Consider the following 19,486-nt stretch of genomic DNA (forward strand, 5'->3'; position numbering starts at 1 on the left):
CCCACAGTTAGTGGCCAGAAGTCCTAGTTCCTCTAGTGTTTCTTTATTTAGTCTCCTAATAAATGAATCAGAGCACCAAAGGAAGGTCTGACCTGATTTTTTTTTTTTCTCATGTAATGTTTTTTTGTTTTGTTTTGTTTGTTTGTTTTTAGCCACAAAATATTCTTCTGACCAGTAACAACCCTCTTGGGGACATAAAGATAGTGGACTTTGGTCTGTCACGGATGGTGAGCAATAACCAGGAAATCAGGGAGATCATGGGCACACCAGAATATGTCGGTAAGTCTAATTGTTGGGTGTAATTGAATGAATGCTGAATAAAGTACAAAGCAATATGTAAACAGAAGTGGGTGGAAAGAAACAATAGTGCCTAGACTTTTCCATCAGCTCCTTGTTGTTTTGCTTTCCAGCCCCTGAAGTTCTGAATTATGAGCCCATAAGCACAGCCACCGATATGTGGTGAGTCATTTCTCTTTAGCTGTCTTTATGTAGTGAGTAAGATCCAGCACTAATAATGTGTAATTAATGACACCAATAATGCATGCTGTGATTATATAGTAACCTTCACAATAAGAGCGTAATGACTGAGATAACATTTCCAACATTACGGGTGCTCTTAAGCAGGATTGCTCGTTCAGTATTAGAGTTATGATAAACTTTTTCCTCTCTTTGTTTAGGAGTATTGGTGTCCTTGCCTATGTGATGCTGACTGGTATCTCTCCATTCTTGGGAGATGATAAGCAGGAGACCTTCCTGAACATCTCCCAGATTAACATCAGCTACACAGAAGAAGAGTTGGAACAGTTGGATAAGGCTGCCATCCAGTTCATCAAGTCCCTGCTCATCAAAGAGCCTGAGTAAGGCAGTAAACTCAGTAAATTCATTGTCCATTTTACCAGTTCCACTTGCCAAAAGTCATGGGATAGCAGTATATAAGTTGATTTTTAAATGAAGTGTCACCTCTGGGGACAACATGGGAATACATATACACCGGTATAAATTGTATGTATCATGTGAGTGCTGTTAAACACTGACCAGCATGCTCATGAAAAGCTAATGTAAATTATGGGAGTTTAAATATGGTCTGATAGTGGGTGCCAGATAAATGGGATATTCCAATTCCAAACAGTGTCACATTTGTACCAGGAATACATCAAAGAATAAGGCATTTCTGCCCACAGTGGACAAAGCAGACTCTTCCATAAACACATCCACATTCCATGCATAAGTACCAATCTCTAAGTTGACATCATGTTAAAAAAAATAAATAAATAAATAAATATATAAATTATGCGTGGCCACAACTTATTTAGGCATAGGAACAAGATCCTAATTTGTTCGAACGAGATAATTATGGCATGTGAATGAGATAAATAAGTAATGGCCACGATTTATTATGGCACGGGAATGAGAATTTAAATGTGGCCAGAGAATAATAAAGCTTGCTTTTCTGTAAATTAATATCCATGAAGAAAACTGAATATTACATCAAAGCTCCAATCCAAGGATAATCTTTTGTAAGAAAATGGAGAGTGAACTGGTTTCTTTTTATTTTCGTCTCTAAATGAATTATGGTGATATTTTGGAGTCTCTTGCAGTGAGACATGGCATATTTTTAAGTAAAAATCACTTTATTCGCACTCTAAAAGCTGACAGGCTCAGATGCAGACAGCGTGCAGGCCCGTTTTACTTCCAGGCAGTCATATTGTTATCTCGTTCCCACGCATTAGGATCTCGTTCCCACACCTTAATTTTCTCATTCCCATGCCTTAGTAATTTGTGGCCATGCATTATTTTATTTTAACATAATGTCACCTTAGGGGCTCCATACATGAGGTCTAACTGTGTCTTAGACCGGCTCCTGAAGTGTATCTGTTATGAATGTGTGTTCAGTGTGCTTAGTATGCATTTTTATGTAATTTGGCATGATAACATTGTAGTCCTGATACTTAGGATGTCTTTCTCCAAGTGGCTTAAGTTATACAAGGCCTATGCCACAGTAACTGTACAGTTTTTAACAGATGTCTGCAGACAGCACAAGTGTACCGGTATGTGTAATTCTTTAATAATTCTTTGTTTGCACAGGGGCCGTGCCACTGCTGAGGAGTGCCTGAAACACCAGTGGCTTCAGACACAGGAGAAAAATTCTGTGGAGGAGCCAGCGATGCAGAAAAGTGCCTCCACCTCAGTCTCAGAGCCAGCCAGCCCAGAGATCTCCTCCCAGCAGAGAACAGAAGAGGAGGAGGAGGATGGAAGAGTGACGGAGGAGCTCATTGTGATGGCCGCTTATACTCTGGGTCAGTGTCGGCAGTCCTCAGACAAGGAGAGTCTGACCCCGGACCAGAAGGCCATCTCCAAGCGATTCAAATTCGAAGAGCCCTTCCCTGCCCTCCAGGAAGTGCCCGGAGAATTCATCTACTGAACCACGTGTTGGCCATCCAGCCGCTAAGCTCCAACTAACGCCCGCACTTCAGACGAGAACGTCTTTTCCTTTCTACTTTAACCCACCTCATTGTTTGACCCTGTAAGCCAAAATGTGTATTCTTTGTTTGTTTATTTTATTATTATTTTATATCTAATGTTTGTGCTGCTTCACTCATACACAGTTCTGTAACTGAAGACTAAGCCTTGCTGTGGTACTCTGGTTCTTCTCCCCATTTTCCCTTTTGCTTTTTTCCTTTTGGTGCCATGCTTGCAATTGTATGAAAATGTGGGCCATGAACTGAATCTCATCTCATTTATCTTTCCCTCTGTTTTTTTTGTTGCATTTCCTATATTTTCATCTTTGGTTACAACTTTTGTAAACATAAATATTGTTGTTTGTGCAGGGGGAGGGTGGGGCTAAAGAAATTATATGTAAATGGAATAAATTTTAAGAGTTGTGTCTATACTTTTTAAAAGCCATTTATGTGTTTGCAGCTCGTCCAGTGTGATTGTGATTGTCAGGCCAACCCTTTTTATAAAAAGCCCTTTAGTTATGATTGTAAATTGATGATAGGTCAGAGTATATCTTTTAAATGATGACACATTTGAAAGTTAACTGTCCTGATATTGTAAATAAAGTTCCTCTCCAAGCTGTCTGTGGATGTTAATTGGGAACACTGGGAAAACCAAATGCAGGACCTACATGGACCAGGCCACCTGTCTCCAATAGAATAAAGCAAAGCAGGCAATCATATTAGATTATTCTTTATGGCTAATAGGTGGAATTAAGCCTTCATATCTAAATGCCACCTTAGAACCCACCTCTTCCTCAGTTCTTGACCATCCAAGTTGTCAATCCAATCCAGTGATTTTCTGGACCCCTAAGCAGTCTTTTATTTAGGCCATGGCTGTGTCCCAAACAAGACATTGTAGTGCTCACTTCTCATACAAATTTTACCAGCCAGCATGAAGCTCCGTTTAACTCAGCATTATAAAAGTCACATCACAGGGCATACTTTACCAGATGCCCAAGAGGTGGCAGTGTTGATGCTTTAAATTTCTAATCAAAATAAACTTACTCTGTACTTGAATTGTAGAACAAATGTATTCTTACCTATTTTTAAAAATATATATATAAATACTTATTCACCTATATAAAAAAACTGATTTTTCCCAACCGAAGAATTGTATGATTTTCACAATAACCTGTATGTAATGTGCTTCTTAGTTTAAAACTACAGTGAGGTCCGTAGTGCTGGAGAAATACTGCCCCTGTGTGGACATTATTACTCGATACAACACTGATCTTTAGCCACAGTCCTTCAAAATGTGCTTCATGGTTTTATATAAACGAAAGGGAGCAACATTTATTTCCCAGCTTATTTCATGCTAGCTGAGATTTTCTTTCTTCATTTTTTTATCAATTTATTTTATGATTAAATATTTCAAGAATTCTTTAAATACTTTCTTTTAAAATTAGTACAATTTACACAAAAAACGACCTGTTCATCCAAGAGTGATATAAAATAAAGTAACATAATGATATATATATATCATTATGTATATATCATCATATTATATATATATAATATGATTATATATATATATATATCATCAAATTATATATATATATATAATATATATATATATTTGTGCTTTAAATTGTTACGTTAGCAGTGGGTGGGGTGAAACACTTATTTAGTACTTGCAACATGGTTATGGCTATTATAATAATAATTATTATTATTATTGTTTGTATTAATATTATAAACTAATTACTTACCTAGTACATTGGAAGCAAAGTAGACAGCTTATTTTTAAACCACCGAAAAAAATCCATATTGTGATAACAGCAGTATTATTTTTTCTTCAAAGCATTCTATTCTGTTTTGCGTTTGTTTTGCTATTTTTTGTAAAGTTCTAAGGGTATCTTAACAGGAGCCGAAAAGGTAAAGTAAGGAATTTCCTTTGTTGTTGTTTTTAATCTAGAGGTTTATTCATAGCCAAAATGTAGCAAAACCCACATATAAAAATATATATAATAAATTAAAAATTCAATTAAATATAAATAACTGTGTTTAACTGTTCTTTATAAAAAAATATATATTGTTATATATTCTGTAATATTATATAATATAATCACAAGCTGTCCTCAGACCTCAAAGTAAACATACATACAGCTCTGGAAAAAAAATCCACTTCATTTTCTGAATCAGTTTCTCTGATTATGTTTGACTAAAATGAACATTGTTGTTTTATTCTATAAACTACAGACAACATTTCTTCCAAATTCAAAATAAAAATATCGTCATCTAATGTCATATTGTCATTGATTTGCAGAAGGTTTAAGATTTAAGAAATCAATATTCGGTGGAATAACCCTGTATTTTTAATCACAGTTTTCATGTATCTTGGCATGTTCTCCTCCACCAGTCTAACACACTGCTTTTGGATAGCGGTTCAGCTTGATTTGATGGCTTGTGTTCATTCATCTTCCTCCTGATTATATTCCAGAGGTTTTCAATTTGGTAAAATCAGAGAAACTGATCATTTTAAAGTGGTATCCTATTTCCAGAGCTGTTATGTAGGATTTGTGGGGTGTGGGCCCTTTAAATGTCACTGTGAGGATCAGCTCTGGATCTAAATGTGCCGCTCGGACAGATCTGACAGCCTGCGCGCGCAGGTCAGGCCGCCCGGACAGCGGCAGCAGCAGCGGGCTACATCCACCCATGTCGGAGCTTTCCGCCCGGAGACTCTCACTGCGGATCCGGGAAGCCAGACACCAGCGACGGCTTACCATGAGCAGCCCGCGCGGTCTGCGCTGAGCCTTCCCCCGCTCTCCTCCACTGAGACCCGGGAGCATGGAGGCGGAGAGCTGGGCCGAGTGTCTGGAGCTGGCCGTGCGGATCGCTCGCTCTGCGGGGCAGGTATGAGTGAGTGTGGGAGTGATGGCGGGGGAGCTCAGCTGCGTTAGCCGGGCTGTGTGCACTGTTAGCCGCGGAGAGTGGAGAGGCCAGCGGGGTTAGTGATGTGGGTGTAAACACGCTGTCAGTGATTAGGCTGCTGAAGTGGAGCGTTAGTAATTCAGTGAAGTCAGTTTATCTTTCACAGAGTTAATAATACAATAAAACATACGGATATATATATAGAGAGAGAGCACATAAACATTACGAGTTTATTTGGTTTTACCTAAACCTCTGGAATATAATCAAGAGGAAGATGATTACTTTTTGCAATTTATGCATCAGGAGTGGCATAAAGTTATCCAAAAGCAGTGTGTAAGACTGGTGGAGGAGAACATGCCAAGATGTATGAAAACTGTTATTACAAAACCAGGGTTATTCCACCAAATATTGATTTCTGAACTCTTTTTTGTTATTTTGACCATTTCTAATTTTCTGCAAATAAATACTCTAAATGACAATATTTCTTATTTAGAATTTGGTAGAAATGTTGTCAGTAGTTTGTCAATGTTCATTTGACTCAAACATATACCTATAAATAGCAAAATCAGAGAAACTGATTCAGAAACTAAAGTGATCTCTTAATTTTCTCCAGAGCTGTATACTAGTGCATCTAAAGATCTAATATCTAATATCATTGAAAAGTTACTTTATTTCAGTGATTTGGTTTAAAATGTGAAATTCATTTATTATATAGATGTATTACACACAGAGTAATCTATTTTTTAAGTGTTTAAGTGTATTTCTTTTAATGTTGATGATTATCGCTTAAAGCCAATGAAACCCCAATCCAACTGGTACTTTTGGCAGTGTGGGCAGTGTGTCAAGGCCTGCTGGAAAATGAAATCCACATTGCTATAAAAGTTGTCAGTAGAGGGAAAAATGGAATTCTGTAAGATTTTCCAGGAAAACACTGCACTGACTTTAGACTTGATAAAACACAGTGGACCAGCACCAGCAGATGACTGGTGTTGATGATTCTCCAAACCATCACTGACCATCAATCAATACATTTTGCATTTCATTTGTAAATCAAGAGACCAGAGTCTGGAGGAAGAGTGTAGAGACACACAGTCCAAGCTGCTTGAGGTCTAGTGTGAAGTTTCAACAATCAGTGATGGTTTGGAGAGACATGTCATCTGCTGGTGTTGATCCACTGTGTTATAACCTGGAACAGAAAAGTGCTTCTTCTTCCCTCAGTGTTCTGTGTGGTTCTGGTATTTAAGCAGTGTATTATAAGAAGTGTAAAGTGTTACAGTGGGCTGCTGCTCGAGATAAGTCTGCATTACTGACCTTTTCCGTGTGGCTAGCCTACTGATATAAATAAAACTGATAAATCACACACAGTACACACACAGTAAAGTGCCTACGAATGTGCCAGTAAAACTTGGGCACCCTTCAAATATAACAATGATACAAATATACTCTTTACACTTAATAATCAACCAGGTACCTAAGCACCTAAGCTACCCACCCGGGATACCATAGTAACTTCCGAGCAGTTACATTGCCACACTAAACCACCCACCTAGTGTTTTTTGAACTCCATAGCAACCATCTGGGATACCATAACAACAACGTAGTAACTAGTAAACAACACTATAGCAACCACTTGCTACACCATGGGAATCACTTAGTAATTACTTTACAACATCATAGAAACAACCTGGGATACCTTAGCAACCACCTAGTAACAACTAAAAAACACTATAGCAACCAACTGGTTTACCATAGGAATCACTTAGCAACACCATATAATCACCTAGGATAACATAACAACCACGTAGTAACTACTAAACCTACTAAATAACACTATAGCAGCCATCTGGTTTACCGTAGGGATCACTTAGCAATCACTTAACAACACCGAAGAAACCACATGGGATACCTTATCAATCCCCCAGTAAATACTAAACTACATAGTAGCAACTCCTTAGGACAAAAACAGACAATTTAGTGACATGATAGCAAGACCATAGAAGCAGCTTTGGATACCATAGTAACCATTCATGAATACACTTAATTCCAAAATAAACTACTGATATTTCTACAAACCTATATGTCAAATTTATTATTCTGTTTAAATTACTTCAAGTTCTTCTATTGCTCGATAATTCGCTCTGAAACCACTCATTTACTTTTTGGGTGGGACACAGGATCAATATTGTATATTAATATGTATCTCACCCCACAATTTGAGTTACTAATGTTACTGCTTCATTACTCTAAGTGGTGGCACTAATCAAGTGAATAGGTGAACCTGTGATGAATGTTAATTGTGAAATTTTGTGTGAAACGGACACAGATAAATCCATAGTTCCTGGTATTTTATTTATTAGGAGTATATTTTCCTCTTCAGTAACACAGATTGGTGAATTGTCTTGTGATATAATCAATCAAGTAACGTGATATAATCATTGTCATGGGCAAAGTGTCATGATAATATCTTATCGTGTGATGCCCTAAGATTCTCTACTTTTGATCTAGTTAGTATTCAGTAGTATTTAGATTTGGGCCCTGAATTAATAATGTGCTTCTCTCTCTCTCTCTCTCTCTCTCTCTCTCTCTCTCTCTCTCTCTCTCTCTCTCTCTCTCTCTCTCTCTCTCTCTCTCTCTCTCTCTCTCTCTCTCTCTCTCTCTGTCTCTCTCTCTCTCTCTCTGTCTCTCTGTCTCTCTCTTTCATTAGATGGTTCAGGAAGCTGTGAAACAGGAGAAGAGAGTGAGCAGTAAGAGCACACCCACAGACCTGGTGACGGAGGCTGACCAGCAGGTGGAGGACCTCATCATCTCCACCCTCAGGGAGAGGTTCCCCTCACACAGGTAACTACCAAACACCAACACTTCTGGAGAAAAACAACATATAAAAAATAGATCAAGCATTGATGCTGCTTATTAATGTGGAAATAGAAACTTATATCCATGTCCTCCATCTCTAAAAACAATAGAACAGCTAAACATAATAGTTAAAAGGCATTTAAATGTCTAGATGTTGTTTAAATGTGGAAAGTACTGATATTTAGTGAGTTAATATGTAATCTGTTGTGTTTGGGCACTTTTGGAGACACAGACTAAGTTGAGTGTAAACTGTGTGAGTGAGCTTTTTACCCATCTCCTATTGTGCTTCTGTTCCCAGTTTTCCCAGTTTTTTTGTTTGGAATTTAATAGTTGAGCTCTGCTGGAATATGCTTGCGAACAATGCTGTAAGCTTAAGATCTATAAAATTGATTATGTTGAAAGTTCACCAAAAATCACCCTGTTAGATGTTTGTTTTGGATGTTTTCTTGTTAGATTGACATTATGTATCTTTTAAGTCAGTAAATGGAGTTTTAATGGTTGGTTGTTTTTAAAAGCTGGTATTGTGTTTTTTTATGTAACTAAAGTGTAGCAATTTTTTGTACACCGCTAGCTTTTAGCTTTTTGTAAATAAAGTGCATTTGTAGAAATATGCAGTTCATGATGTATTAAAGTACATTAATGCTACAGTATTTTTCAAACTATAAGGAGCACTTTTTTTTTTTCCAAAATCGTCAGTGCGTCTTATAATCCAGTTGCCTTATGTAATATTTCCACCAGTCAGCTTGTAAGGAGCATCAAAACCACTTCACTGAAGTACAGCATTATAAAGGATTTTCAGTGAAGTTTCTCCAGCAGCAAGGCTAAAGCAGTATTAGCATTAGGCGATAACCTTGCTAACCACTACTGCTTTCGTTGTTTAGAGATGAGTATATCGGACTGTAGTCTGCGTGTTTACCATGTTAAAACAAGCTAAGTGGGACGAACCGCTAGCTAATAGCACCCTGGCTTACTGGAACACTCAGGGTTCCTTAGTGTAACATTGTCAGGCAGCAATTACAAGCGCTAAGAGCTGCTAACCATGCTTTTAAATATATTGGAAATCTAAGCTTACTGTAAATAAATGGAAGTGCCTTACTCACAAAAAACTGTTTTCAGGAGAGAAATCTGTGAAGATTACTGTGCCGCTTAAAATACACATATAGTATATTTTAATATTTTTTAATGTTGTTACTTTCTCTTGTATTTTTTGTATATATATATAGATTTGATTTTATATTGCTGTATAATTCCTGATACTGTTCTCTCCTCTGCACTGATATAACATTAAACATTTTACTTTAGGTTTATTGGAGAGGAATCTTCTGCTACTGGAGAGAAGTGTGTTCTGACTGATAGTCCTACCTGGATAATAGATCCTATTGATGGCACTTGTAACTTCGTTCACAGGTAAGGAATGTGTTTTAATATATTTGAAAAAATACACACTTTATTCACATTTTTCAGAAACACACTGTATTGAATTTAATTTTGTTTATTTATTAATTTTATTATTTATTATTATATATTTTTTTTGCAGTTTTCCCATGGTTGCAGTCAGCATTGGCTTTGCAGTAAAGAAAGAGGTAGATCTTAAAAAACTTTAAAACCTTGAAGACCTCAGTTAATCACAAGTAGCCTAAACTAACTAAAGATTTAAATAACAAAATACAAAGTACCTTTAGTTATTAACATGTTTTGATTTATTGAATTGTATGTGTTATTCCATTCCCCTTATTTTACAGCTGGAGTTTGGAGTCATATATCACTGTTTTGATGGAACTCTGTACACGGCCAGGAGAGGCCACGGGGCGTTTTGCAATGGAGTACGGCTGCGAGTTTCGCAGGAGAAGGGTGGGTGCTGTAATGACTTTAATGGCTGTGAAGATAAACAGCGCTATGTTTAGTCTGTTTGGATTTTTCTGCTTGTTGCTTTGGGCTGGATTATATGTGGATTCAGTAACTCTATTCAGTGTTGTTTCCTCTTTGTGTCAGATGTGTCCAAATCTCTCATTCTGACGGAGATCGGAGCAAAGAGGGATCCCAACACTTTAGAGATCTTTCTGGGCAACATGAAGAAACTGCTGAGTGCCCCTGTCCATGGGTGAGACATTTGTTTACCTGTTCTAATAAAAGGCTTATAAAATCAGTAGATTTCGTGATTTCAAGATTTTGTGAGTCAACAAACAGATCCCAACAAGATGATCCACCAATAGTATTCATCCACTCTAGCTTCTTTTTTTTACATGTGTCCAGACCCGCTTGCATTTGTTTCTTAAACACTCCCTTGCATTGTCTTTGAGCAGTTTTTACCATGTAATACTTTTAGCTATAAATCATAATAATGTTGTGTATAACAGTGAGTTGAGAATGTCTTTACTTCAGTTTAGTCAGGATACAGTTCAGTCAACACACTAAGTATTTGTTTCTAGGGCATATTTGCATACCTCAGCAGCCAGTACAGTAATAAACAAATCTCACTGCCTCCTAACATTATAGAAAAAAATAGGAGTTTTATACCTTTATAAACTTGAAGGAATTATAATTTATAAATACATAACATATGAGAAAATCAGTATATAGTATGATCATAAGATAAGTGAATTTATAAACATAGTTCTAATGTTAGGCGCACAGCCTATGCTGTGCAATAGGGCAAAATTTTCTATTCTATTTTTTGCAATATTTTACCAATTCTCAAAACACATTATCAATTTATAATAATTCCTATTGTCCTATTGTTAGTAAACAAAACATGTTCAACAAACCAGAATATCTTTTAGATTCTTCAAAGTAGCACATTTTTGCTTAGATGACAGTTTTGCACATCTTGGCTGGATTTTTTCAGGTAGAGTCACCTGGAATGCAGGCTGCTGAACTTATAAGGAGTTAATTACTTGAATTTCTTGTCTCTTAATTCAAGTGCAGTCGCAAAGACCATCAAATATGTTATGATGAAACTGGCTCTCATCAGCATTGCCCCAGGAAAGAATGAGCAAGAGTTAACTCTGTTGCATTAGATAAGTTACCAGCCTCAGAAACTGTACGTTAATAGCACTCTAAATAAGAGGTCTATCTGAATGCTTCACAGCGTATTTTGTTTAACCCTTGTGTGGTGTTCATATATTTGTTACTCGTTTACTTTGTTATTTGTATTTAATTCAGCAAAATTAAGCAATTTCACATTAAAATGCTTTACACATGCTTGCTTCACCTAAATTGCAAGCAATATAAACAGCTTACATGGTTAATATTTGCCCTTTACCTTTCTTATGTTACATTTATTTTAAAAAGTGCTACTCTTTTTTTATTAGTTTTTTAATAAAATGTAAAAGAAAATGAATTTAACTCAAGATATGGGTATAAAATTTGTTTAGTTTCAAATTTACAAATGAAGCAATGTTTATTAACCCTATGGCCAAACATACTGTATGTAATATAAATGTGTAGGGGGGGCGGTGGGGGGTGTACAGTGTGTGTTTATTGAAAATGTGTTTTGATATATGTTTTTCACAAAAAATGAGCCAATGCCAATGAGTTTAAGTTAGAAAAAATATTTTTTAAGTATCATTTGATGAAAAATGAAAACGGGTCCCACAGACCCGAACACCACACAAGGGTTAAGTTACTACATGATTCCTTATGTGTTCCTTTATTGTATGCATGACTTCAGCATGTTTTTTTTTTACAATGTTAAAAAAAAAAACTTTAAATGAGGTGTGTCCACATTTAAGATGGCAGCGTGACTTTATTATTTAAATCAATAGTATGATTAATTGTACATTTTACCTTGATTTTGATAAATTAGGTCATTTTAAATGTGTTTAATTAACACATTTCTCTGTGATAAAAGCTGCTTGAGTTGATCAGTTGTCTCAGTGTTTTGAGTTCTCCCCCATGTCGGACAGAGTATTGGTAATACATTAACACACACAGTGAGCCCAGAATACAGTGTTAACAAAAAAAAATAGAAAAATAAAAAAAACTGGTGTAAATACTTTTTTTTTTTTTTAAAGTAGGACTATATCGTTTTAAATATATGTTTGATTAATTTGCCCAGTTTTAGACTATTGTTTTTTTAGGATCTGTTTAGATCTGTTTGCTCACACTGTGCTGTTTGTGTGTGCTCAGGGTGAGAATCATAGGCAGCTCTACTTTAGCACTGTGTCACATAGCCAGCGGAGCGGCCGAGGCCTACTACCAGTACGGCCTTCACTGCTGGGACATCGCCGCAGCCGCAGTCATCATCAGGGAGGCGGGCGGCTGTGTGATCGACACCACAGGTCAGCTCTGATCCACTTTCCCTTCACACTAAAAGATTACATCCACAGCAAATCAGCAGATACTTCCCATTATGTTTAAATAACCCTGTTCAGACTGGTATACTGTAATTAAAACTAAATCACGACCAAAAATGTACTACTATTTTACTATAAACATGTCAGTTTGAATTATTCAGATGAAGATTATTGTTCTTTTTATTGTATTATAATAATTTTTATAAGTATTCCTATTTTTACAAACCTCACATTACATTGTAAAACAGGTTATTTTTAGATGTCTGCTATGGGTTTTCCATGTAAGGGAGGTAAGGGCTTAGTTTGAACCTGGTGCACATGAACAATGAAATATAAAGCTATATTTGGTCAGAACTGTTACAGTAATGGTGCATTATTCACTGATAATCTAAAACATGATGGAGAGATTGGCCCTGGGCTGCACGTTTCACTGTTATTCAGACAGAACCTGGGGTAATCCTTTTCCAAATATTTCACTGGATGTCACACAGGAGAAAGTGGATGTGATCCACATTTCCGTTGGTCACCACAACAGTGTAGTCCCAACGGATTTACAAATACTTCTCGATTGTCACGATCAGTTTCCAAGCTTTCTATATGTGTGTTGCGGTGGTCTTGAAATAGCACTGCTGAATTATGACTGCCTGTTATGGTAACTGGCTGCTTATCAAGCAGAAATCAGAGGTTGTGCACACATTCTTATTCACTGGCAGACCAACAGTTATGAATTTTCCTAAGGCTTTTCTCTAGATTTTAACAATATTCACTCCAAACTACGTCAAACTCCTGACCTCGGTATGTGATGAAACCATCGAGAATAGCTCTGGCTGTGGACGGGTGTTATCATACCACTTTCAGTATTGTGAATTCAGCCTGCACACACTTTATGGACTTGTAATATGAAGGTCATTGTGCTCTCATATGTTTTCACAGCATACAAGGCCTCTCTTATAGTCGCTTTTTGTAGTGCCTTGATGCATACTTGAGCTGTTTGTGAAGTCGCACGTGTGTGTGTGTGTGTGTGTGTGTGTGTGCGCGCACGCGAATGTGTGTTTAGTGGAAGGTGGGCAGCAGGCGTAAGTCATGGCAGGCCACTCTGTGTAAGAGTGCACAAAGAGGCAGTGTTGGAAAGGCCAGTGAGGTCATGATCATGTGGTTCGCCAAATGCTTCCACTCTCTCTGTCAGAAACAGAGATATAGAGAGAAAATTAGGAGGGAGAGAGAGCGAGAGCGAGAGAGAGAGAGAGAGAGAGAGAGAGAGAGAGAGAGAGAGAGAGAGAGGGAGATTGTGGAGGCAAGAAGTGAAATTGTACTGAATAAGCATTCCTTCACTATAGCGTATTTGTGTTACTACAGCTAGCTATCAAAACAGCAATGCAGTCAATGAAGACAGAGACCCCAGATAGCATGAAGAATTGCCCATAGCATCAGCTGAAACTCAGCATTGGTCATGTGGAATTGGGCAGAATGTGGTTTATACTATACTTAATCTGGCAAAAGTAGCATGGTCAAATTCCCATATAATACTCTGCAGCCGGGGTGTTGACACATGTAGATCAGGCAGATTCCCATATTATACTCAGCATCCGGGGTGTTAAACAATATATAATATGGGAATCTGCCTGATCTACATGTGCCAACACCCCGTTGCTAGGAGACACGCTAAGGGGAGGGGGTTTAACACAAGGTAACCGCATGACTTCCACCTGCATAGTTGGACACGTGCGTTTACAAGCACATCCCCAGCCATGTCGATGAAGACCATGCGGTCACCGCGGTTACCTTGGTTACCATGTGGTTACCTTGCTTCACCTGCTTGTAAATACATGTGTCCACATTTGGAAAGCTGTGCACCCCAGAAAAAACACTATTATTGACCTTTTAAAAAGCCATTTAAATGCCTGATTTGCTGTTTTCCTCGGGTTTTGAGAGCTTGACGCTGACTCAGCTCTTGATCGGTCCAGATGCGAGACAGCGCGCGGGTGGGGGCGGGGCAGGTCTTTAGCTTCCGTTGTTCTTCACATGAATCATCATAATGAGGGGAAAAATATTTTTAAGTGTGGCAGTATAGTTAGTGCCAGACAGCGTGGTTGGAGCATTAGAAAAAAGATCTTTTCTCAAAATGGTGTTATTATAATAAATAAACATTCAGTAAGTCATGATAATGAAAGAACACAGCAGAGGATGAAAAGACTGGTTGGAGATGACAGAAAGGCTACAGTAGCTAGTACAATTGTGGTGAGAAGAAATGCAGCATGAATTGCAAAAAACTTCCAAATTTGGGATCCAAATGTGGTTATTAGATTCAGCGTGATAGACTGAGCATGATGCAGGATTAATGTGAAGCAATCATATCAGCATGGACTAGAATCTGTAAGGATTGTTTCTGACACCTTGTGGAGGTCACAAAGAATTGAGGCTGTTTTGAGAGTAAACTAAGCCATACTCAGTGTTAGAAACTTGTTAGTGTTTCTAAGAAAGTGCTTTGTGTGTACAATACAAATTGCTTAGTATATATTTTAGTTATTTACTAAAAAAATAGTGGACCCAAGATTGCGGCCAAACCAGTTTTGGCTACCTGTGGGTAAAGGTTTTACAGGCCCAGCTCCAACATTTGTGGGCAAATGTGCTGCAGGATGAAATTTAGAAGCCGTGTTTCTCCAGGACCAATCATATCTTATCTTAACAGGGTACTGGAGCCTTCTTATTGTACAGTTTCCCCAAAAACACTTTCACTTTAATTTAGTTTGTAGTAATCACTTACATATGTTATCATTTAAAAACACAAACGAAAAATTCTCATAATGCTAATATAAATCAAATATATAATTATTAGGTGCTGCCAAGTTGATCTTATGTTTGGCCATTTTGGCTTCTCAGTGAATTGTTTGTTTGTTTGTAAATATGTATATTCATGCACTATAATGCATTGACATAAAGGTGGTGATTTATGGTGAAATTTGAGAGTTTGTTATGTTTTGATTTGTTTTATAATTAATCCTAATCAAATCTCTGTAAGGTCTAAGACAGGGGTATACACCATGGACCAGTGTGGCTGTGCAGGATTTCATTCCAACTAGCCATCAGTTATGTAGACGGACCAGTTTTTGCCAATTGTCTGCCCTGACATTAAACCACTAAATCTTGAGGATTTCTATTCAAGCATTACATAAAAAGCTTTAATGTTTGATAAGGAACATTACTGAAAATCATAATTGTAAGTGTAATAGAAAATATAAAAACATATTTAAGGTAATCTGCTAATGTCAAAATATAATGAATAAAATCATAAAATTGGCTATTTCTTGAAATTCGTTTTAAAATCAGTATTTTTCTGAATACAAATCAAACAGTTCATGGCCTTCAAACCTTTAGTTTCGTTATGTTTGTCTAGTTTATATGTCTATTTTCAAACATGCAGAATTCGGGTTGATTCCTGTTACTGATCTAAAAAGTAGAGAAAAAAACAGGCAGCTTCTGCAAGTGTCCTGTAGGGGATTTCAAAGCCCTCCAATTTTTCAGAATATGAATAACATATTTTACTGCAGAGAAAAAGGGGTTTTGTATCACCTATACCTGTAGCCCGTTAATTAGGGCTTAATTAAACAAGGTATGAAAACCTGCAGCCACACCAAACTTAGATTGGAAACCATGGTGTAAGATTTATACTTTTAATTAAATTAGAAGATTTTCTATGCCGTAAAAACAAACTGATGTGTGTGTTTGTGAGATTGTGTGTGTGTTAAATGATAAGTCTATTAGAACATACTGTACACCAGCTCACACTTTCCTATAGTTAAGTATAATTGCCCTATACACCAGAGTGACCCCAGGCTGGAGAGTCCACAACAAACAGCTAGCGTCTGTTTTGCCGGATTAAGCTGAGTGTATATGTGTGTGTGTGTGTGTGTGTGTGTGTCTAAATGCTAAGCTCTAATGTGCTTGTGTCCCAGGTGGTCCTCTAGATCTCATGTCCCGCCGGGTGGTGGCTGCCGGGTCCCGAGAGATAGCGGATTACATCGTCCAGCAACTCCAACCAATCAACTACGGGCGTGACGATCAAGACCCCTGACCCAGTGGCCTGTCCTGAGCCCTCTAACAGCAAACGCCAGCCTTTTACCTCAGCACCCTACAATCCTGCCATTTCATACGCAGTGTCCTTTATGCAATGCTCTTTATATAGGCTTTTTATTAGTTGGTCACACTACAGATGTATTGCCTTAAATTACAGTGATTTTAATTCCTGAATAAATATGAGTGAAGCGAGCACAGTACAGTAATTAATTACTGTAACATGAATTAATTAAATTTAATATAAATATAATCTGTTATGTGTTATATGGCCATAAATGATTACAACAGCCAGCTAGATAAGTACATTTCTAATAAATTAATTTATTTTTTCAATAAATGCTTTAAATTGAACTTATTGCTGGCACAGATGTGAAAATGCTCACACACAGCTTTCTAGTCTTTTGTAGAGAAGTTTTGCCAATAGAATAGGACTCTCTCTAGCATGAGCAGCTAAACATGAACCTATTGGCACCATGCTTAATACCAGATGTTGTCTAATGGGATATTAAAGCTGTGGAGCAGTTTAACTGTGTTAACTGGATTGATTTTGCTCCAACCAATACTTTTGGGATGAGTTGTGGATGAGGTTGGTGAGGTGCACCAAAATCCACTAGAAAGCCTTCCCTAAAAAGTGCTCCAACAAAAACAGGAGCACTCCTTTTAACGATATTAATTGCAAAAGAAACTAGCACTTTTGTTCATATAGCATATAAGACAGAACTGCTACAAATCATATATTTATTCAGGAATTAAACAACATGCACGTAATTTAAGGCTTCACCTTATTCAACCCAGTGGAAAAGACTGAAGAGTATGATTATGGAAGCACATACTAATCTAATGACACTAGATCGAGCATTATTGTAAGCTGCTAAAGTTATTAATTGAGATTTATATCTATTTCTGCAGTGTTAGTTTTTCTCTAGTCTTTCAGTATCTTTTGAACAAATCACAGCACCAATCTGGAATCATTCTGGGGAAGCGAGGTAAACAAATTGTATCAATGTATGTAAAGTAAGTATGTAAAAGATAATTTTCCCAAAATGGGCAGGGTCTTTTTGTCATCTCTGTGTTGGAAAGTAAATATCAGAAAAAGGGCTCTCCACATAATTGGCATGGTCATGGTTTTTGGCATTACATAGTTTTTTCACTCCTAAATCTTATTCTTTAAAGGGATCATATATATTTTTTATTTTTTATTTATTTCTATATTTCTTTTCCATTTTTTCCCTCAATTTACATGGGCAATTACCCAACCCACTCATTAGGACTTCACCTATCACTACTCCGATACATGTGAAGTCAGCCACCACCTCTTTTTGAACTGCTTCTGATGCAGCATTGTCGAGTAGCATCAAAGCGCACTCGGAGGAAAGCACAGTGACTTGGTTCTGATACATCAGCTCACAGACGCCTCGTGCTGATCGACATCACCCTTTGGAGTGATGTGGGGAGAGAGTGCCATCGACCCATCCAGAGAGAACAAGGCCAATTGTCCTCTCTATGGGCTCTGTCAGCTAATGGCAAGCTACATGAACAGGATTCGAACCGGCGATCTCCTGATCATAGTGGCAGCGCTTAGCTTGCTGGACCACTCTGAGCCCCTAAAAGGGACGTAACTCACTTTTTTGGGTCTCGGCTGCCACTGTAAACACTCTAAACATGGGGGAAAAAGCATCCATGCGTTTTCTGAGTTGAAACAAATAAGGGTTTGGGTCAGAAATCATATACACCTAGATCAAAGGAAACATTAAAACTAGTTTTATCTTCAGTAAACCTAGTTCTGGACCTGTTTTTTAAAACTTTATATTAAAAAGAAGAGTTCAACCCCATTTTACATTGGTGCCCAATTGTGTGATGAGTGCAATCATAAAATGATTCATTTCTTGCGATGTTTGACTGTCATGTTATAGCTCAGTTTGGGGGAAAAGGCTCTAGATATAGTTTGTAGTAAAGTCCTAATCTATACCTAAGGATCAGTCAGCTCTGCTTTAATCTATCCAGTACTTGAGTCATATTTAGCGATGCACACCTTGTAGCTTTTCTTTTAAGGGAATTCCTAAAAACACACAACAGGTACACACTGCAATTTTAATATTCACATTTTATCTTTTAATGTTATTTTTTATGATTGACTACTATGAGTGAATACAACGGTAATTGTGATAAAAAAAAAAAAACATTTTTTTTTTTCACTGATGATTTTTGTAGTGTTTTTGTTTTATTCCTTTTCCTTTGCTGTGCTGGTTTTCAGTGTGCATCTAGTCAACATTCCTCACTGATCCCTCACACTGTGAGTTCTAATAAAAACAACAGACATATTAGAATACATGTAATACTGTCCTCCTTTCTGATTGTTTTGTAGTTAGCAACTAAAGGGATCTCGTTGTCATCTAATCTCAATAAATGTAAAGCCAGTTTGAAAAAAAAGTTTTGTTTGTGTGCTTAATGAAGGTACTGAGATCATCATTGTTGATGGATGGATAGATGGATGGATGGGTGGATGGATGGATGGATGGATGGATGGATAGCAGCTCTGTGACAGCAAACAATATTAATGTGATCCATCTCTTGATCAGTATATAGGCTATGTTTTAATTTAAGTTTGATGGTTTAGCTAAATGACTGTAGAAAGCTTCTCTGATTTTGCTATTTATACAACCCCTGGCAAAAAGTATGGAATCACCAGTCTTGGATGAGCACTCCTTCAGACATTTCATTCTGTAAAACAAACTCTGATCAAAAACATGATACAATAATAAGGTCATTCCAACGTGCAACTTGTTGGCTTTCAGGAACACCCAAAAAATGAAGAAAAAACATTGTGGAAGTCAGTGAATGTTACTTTTATTGACCAACCACAGGGAAAAAATATGGAATCACTCAATTCTGAGG

The 19,486-nt window shown here is 37.2% G+C and overlaps 2 protein-coding genes across 2 annotated transcripts in view; both read left to right on the forward strand.

The window, feature by feature from the left end:
* Positions 1-3,078, forward strand: part of stk17a (serine/threonine kinase 17a) — a 41,549-nt gene extending 38,471 nt beyond the window's left edge. Inside the window, exons 4-7 of the mRNA XM_022673429.2 lie at positions 153-279; positions 411-459; positions 678-857; positions 2,086-3,078. Of these exons, the coding sequence (XP_022529150.2) occupies positions 153-279; positions 411-459; positions 678-857; positions 2,086-2,422 (693 nt within the window). The 3' untranslated portion in view covers positions 2,423-3,078. The remainder of the gene's footprint in view (positions 1-152; positions 280-410; positions 460-677; positions 858-2,085) is intronic.
* Positions 3,079-5,083: 2,005 nt separating this feature from the next.
* Positions 5,084-19,021, forward strand: impa2 (inositol monophosphatase 2). Its single transcript, XM_007238664.4, has 8 exons — positions 5,084-5,351; positions 8,074-8,207; positions 9,525-9,629; positions 9,760-9,805; positions 9,965-10,073; positions 10,215-10,323; positions 12,351-12,502; positions 16,471-19,021. The coding sequence occupies exons 1-8, from the start codon at positions 5,286-5,288 to the stop codon at positions 16,587-16,589; spliced, it is 840 nt and encodes a 279-aa protein (XP_007238726.2). The 5' UTR covers positions 5,084-5,285; the 3' UTR covers positions 16,590-19,021.
* The last annotated feature ends 465 nt before the right edge of the window (positions 19,022-19,486 follow it).

The sequence above is a fragment of the Astyanax mexicanus genome, chromosome 6 (assembly GCF_023375975.1).
Source record: "Astyanax mexicanus isolate ESR-SI-001 chromosome 6, AstMex3_surface, whole genome shotgun sequence".
NCBI lineage: Eukaryota > Metazoa > Chordata > Actinopteri > Characiformes > Acestrorhamphidae > Astyanax > Astyanax mexicanus.

Coding starts and splice junctions, on each gene's coding strand:
- impa2 (XM_007238664.4), top strand. CDS start 5,286: ATGGAGGCGGAGAGCTGGGCCGAGTGTCTGGAGCTGGCCGTGCGGATC. Junction 9,806..9,964: donor GCTTTGCAGTAAAGAAAGAG/GTAGATCTTAAA, acceptor CTTATTTTACAG/CTGGAGTTTGGAGTCATATA. Junction 10,074..10,214: donor GCGAGTTTCGCAGGAGAAGG/GTGGGTGCTGTA, acceptor TCTTTGTGTCAG/ATGTGTCCAAATCTCTCATT.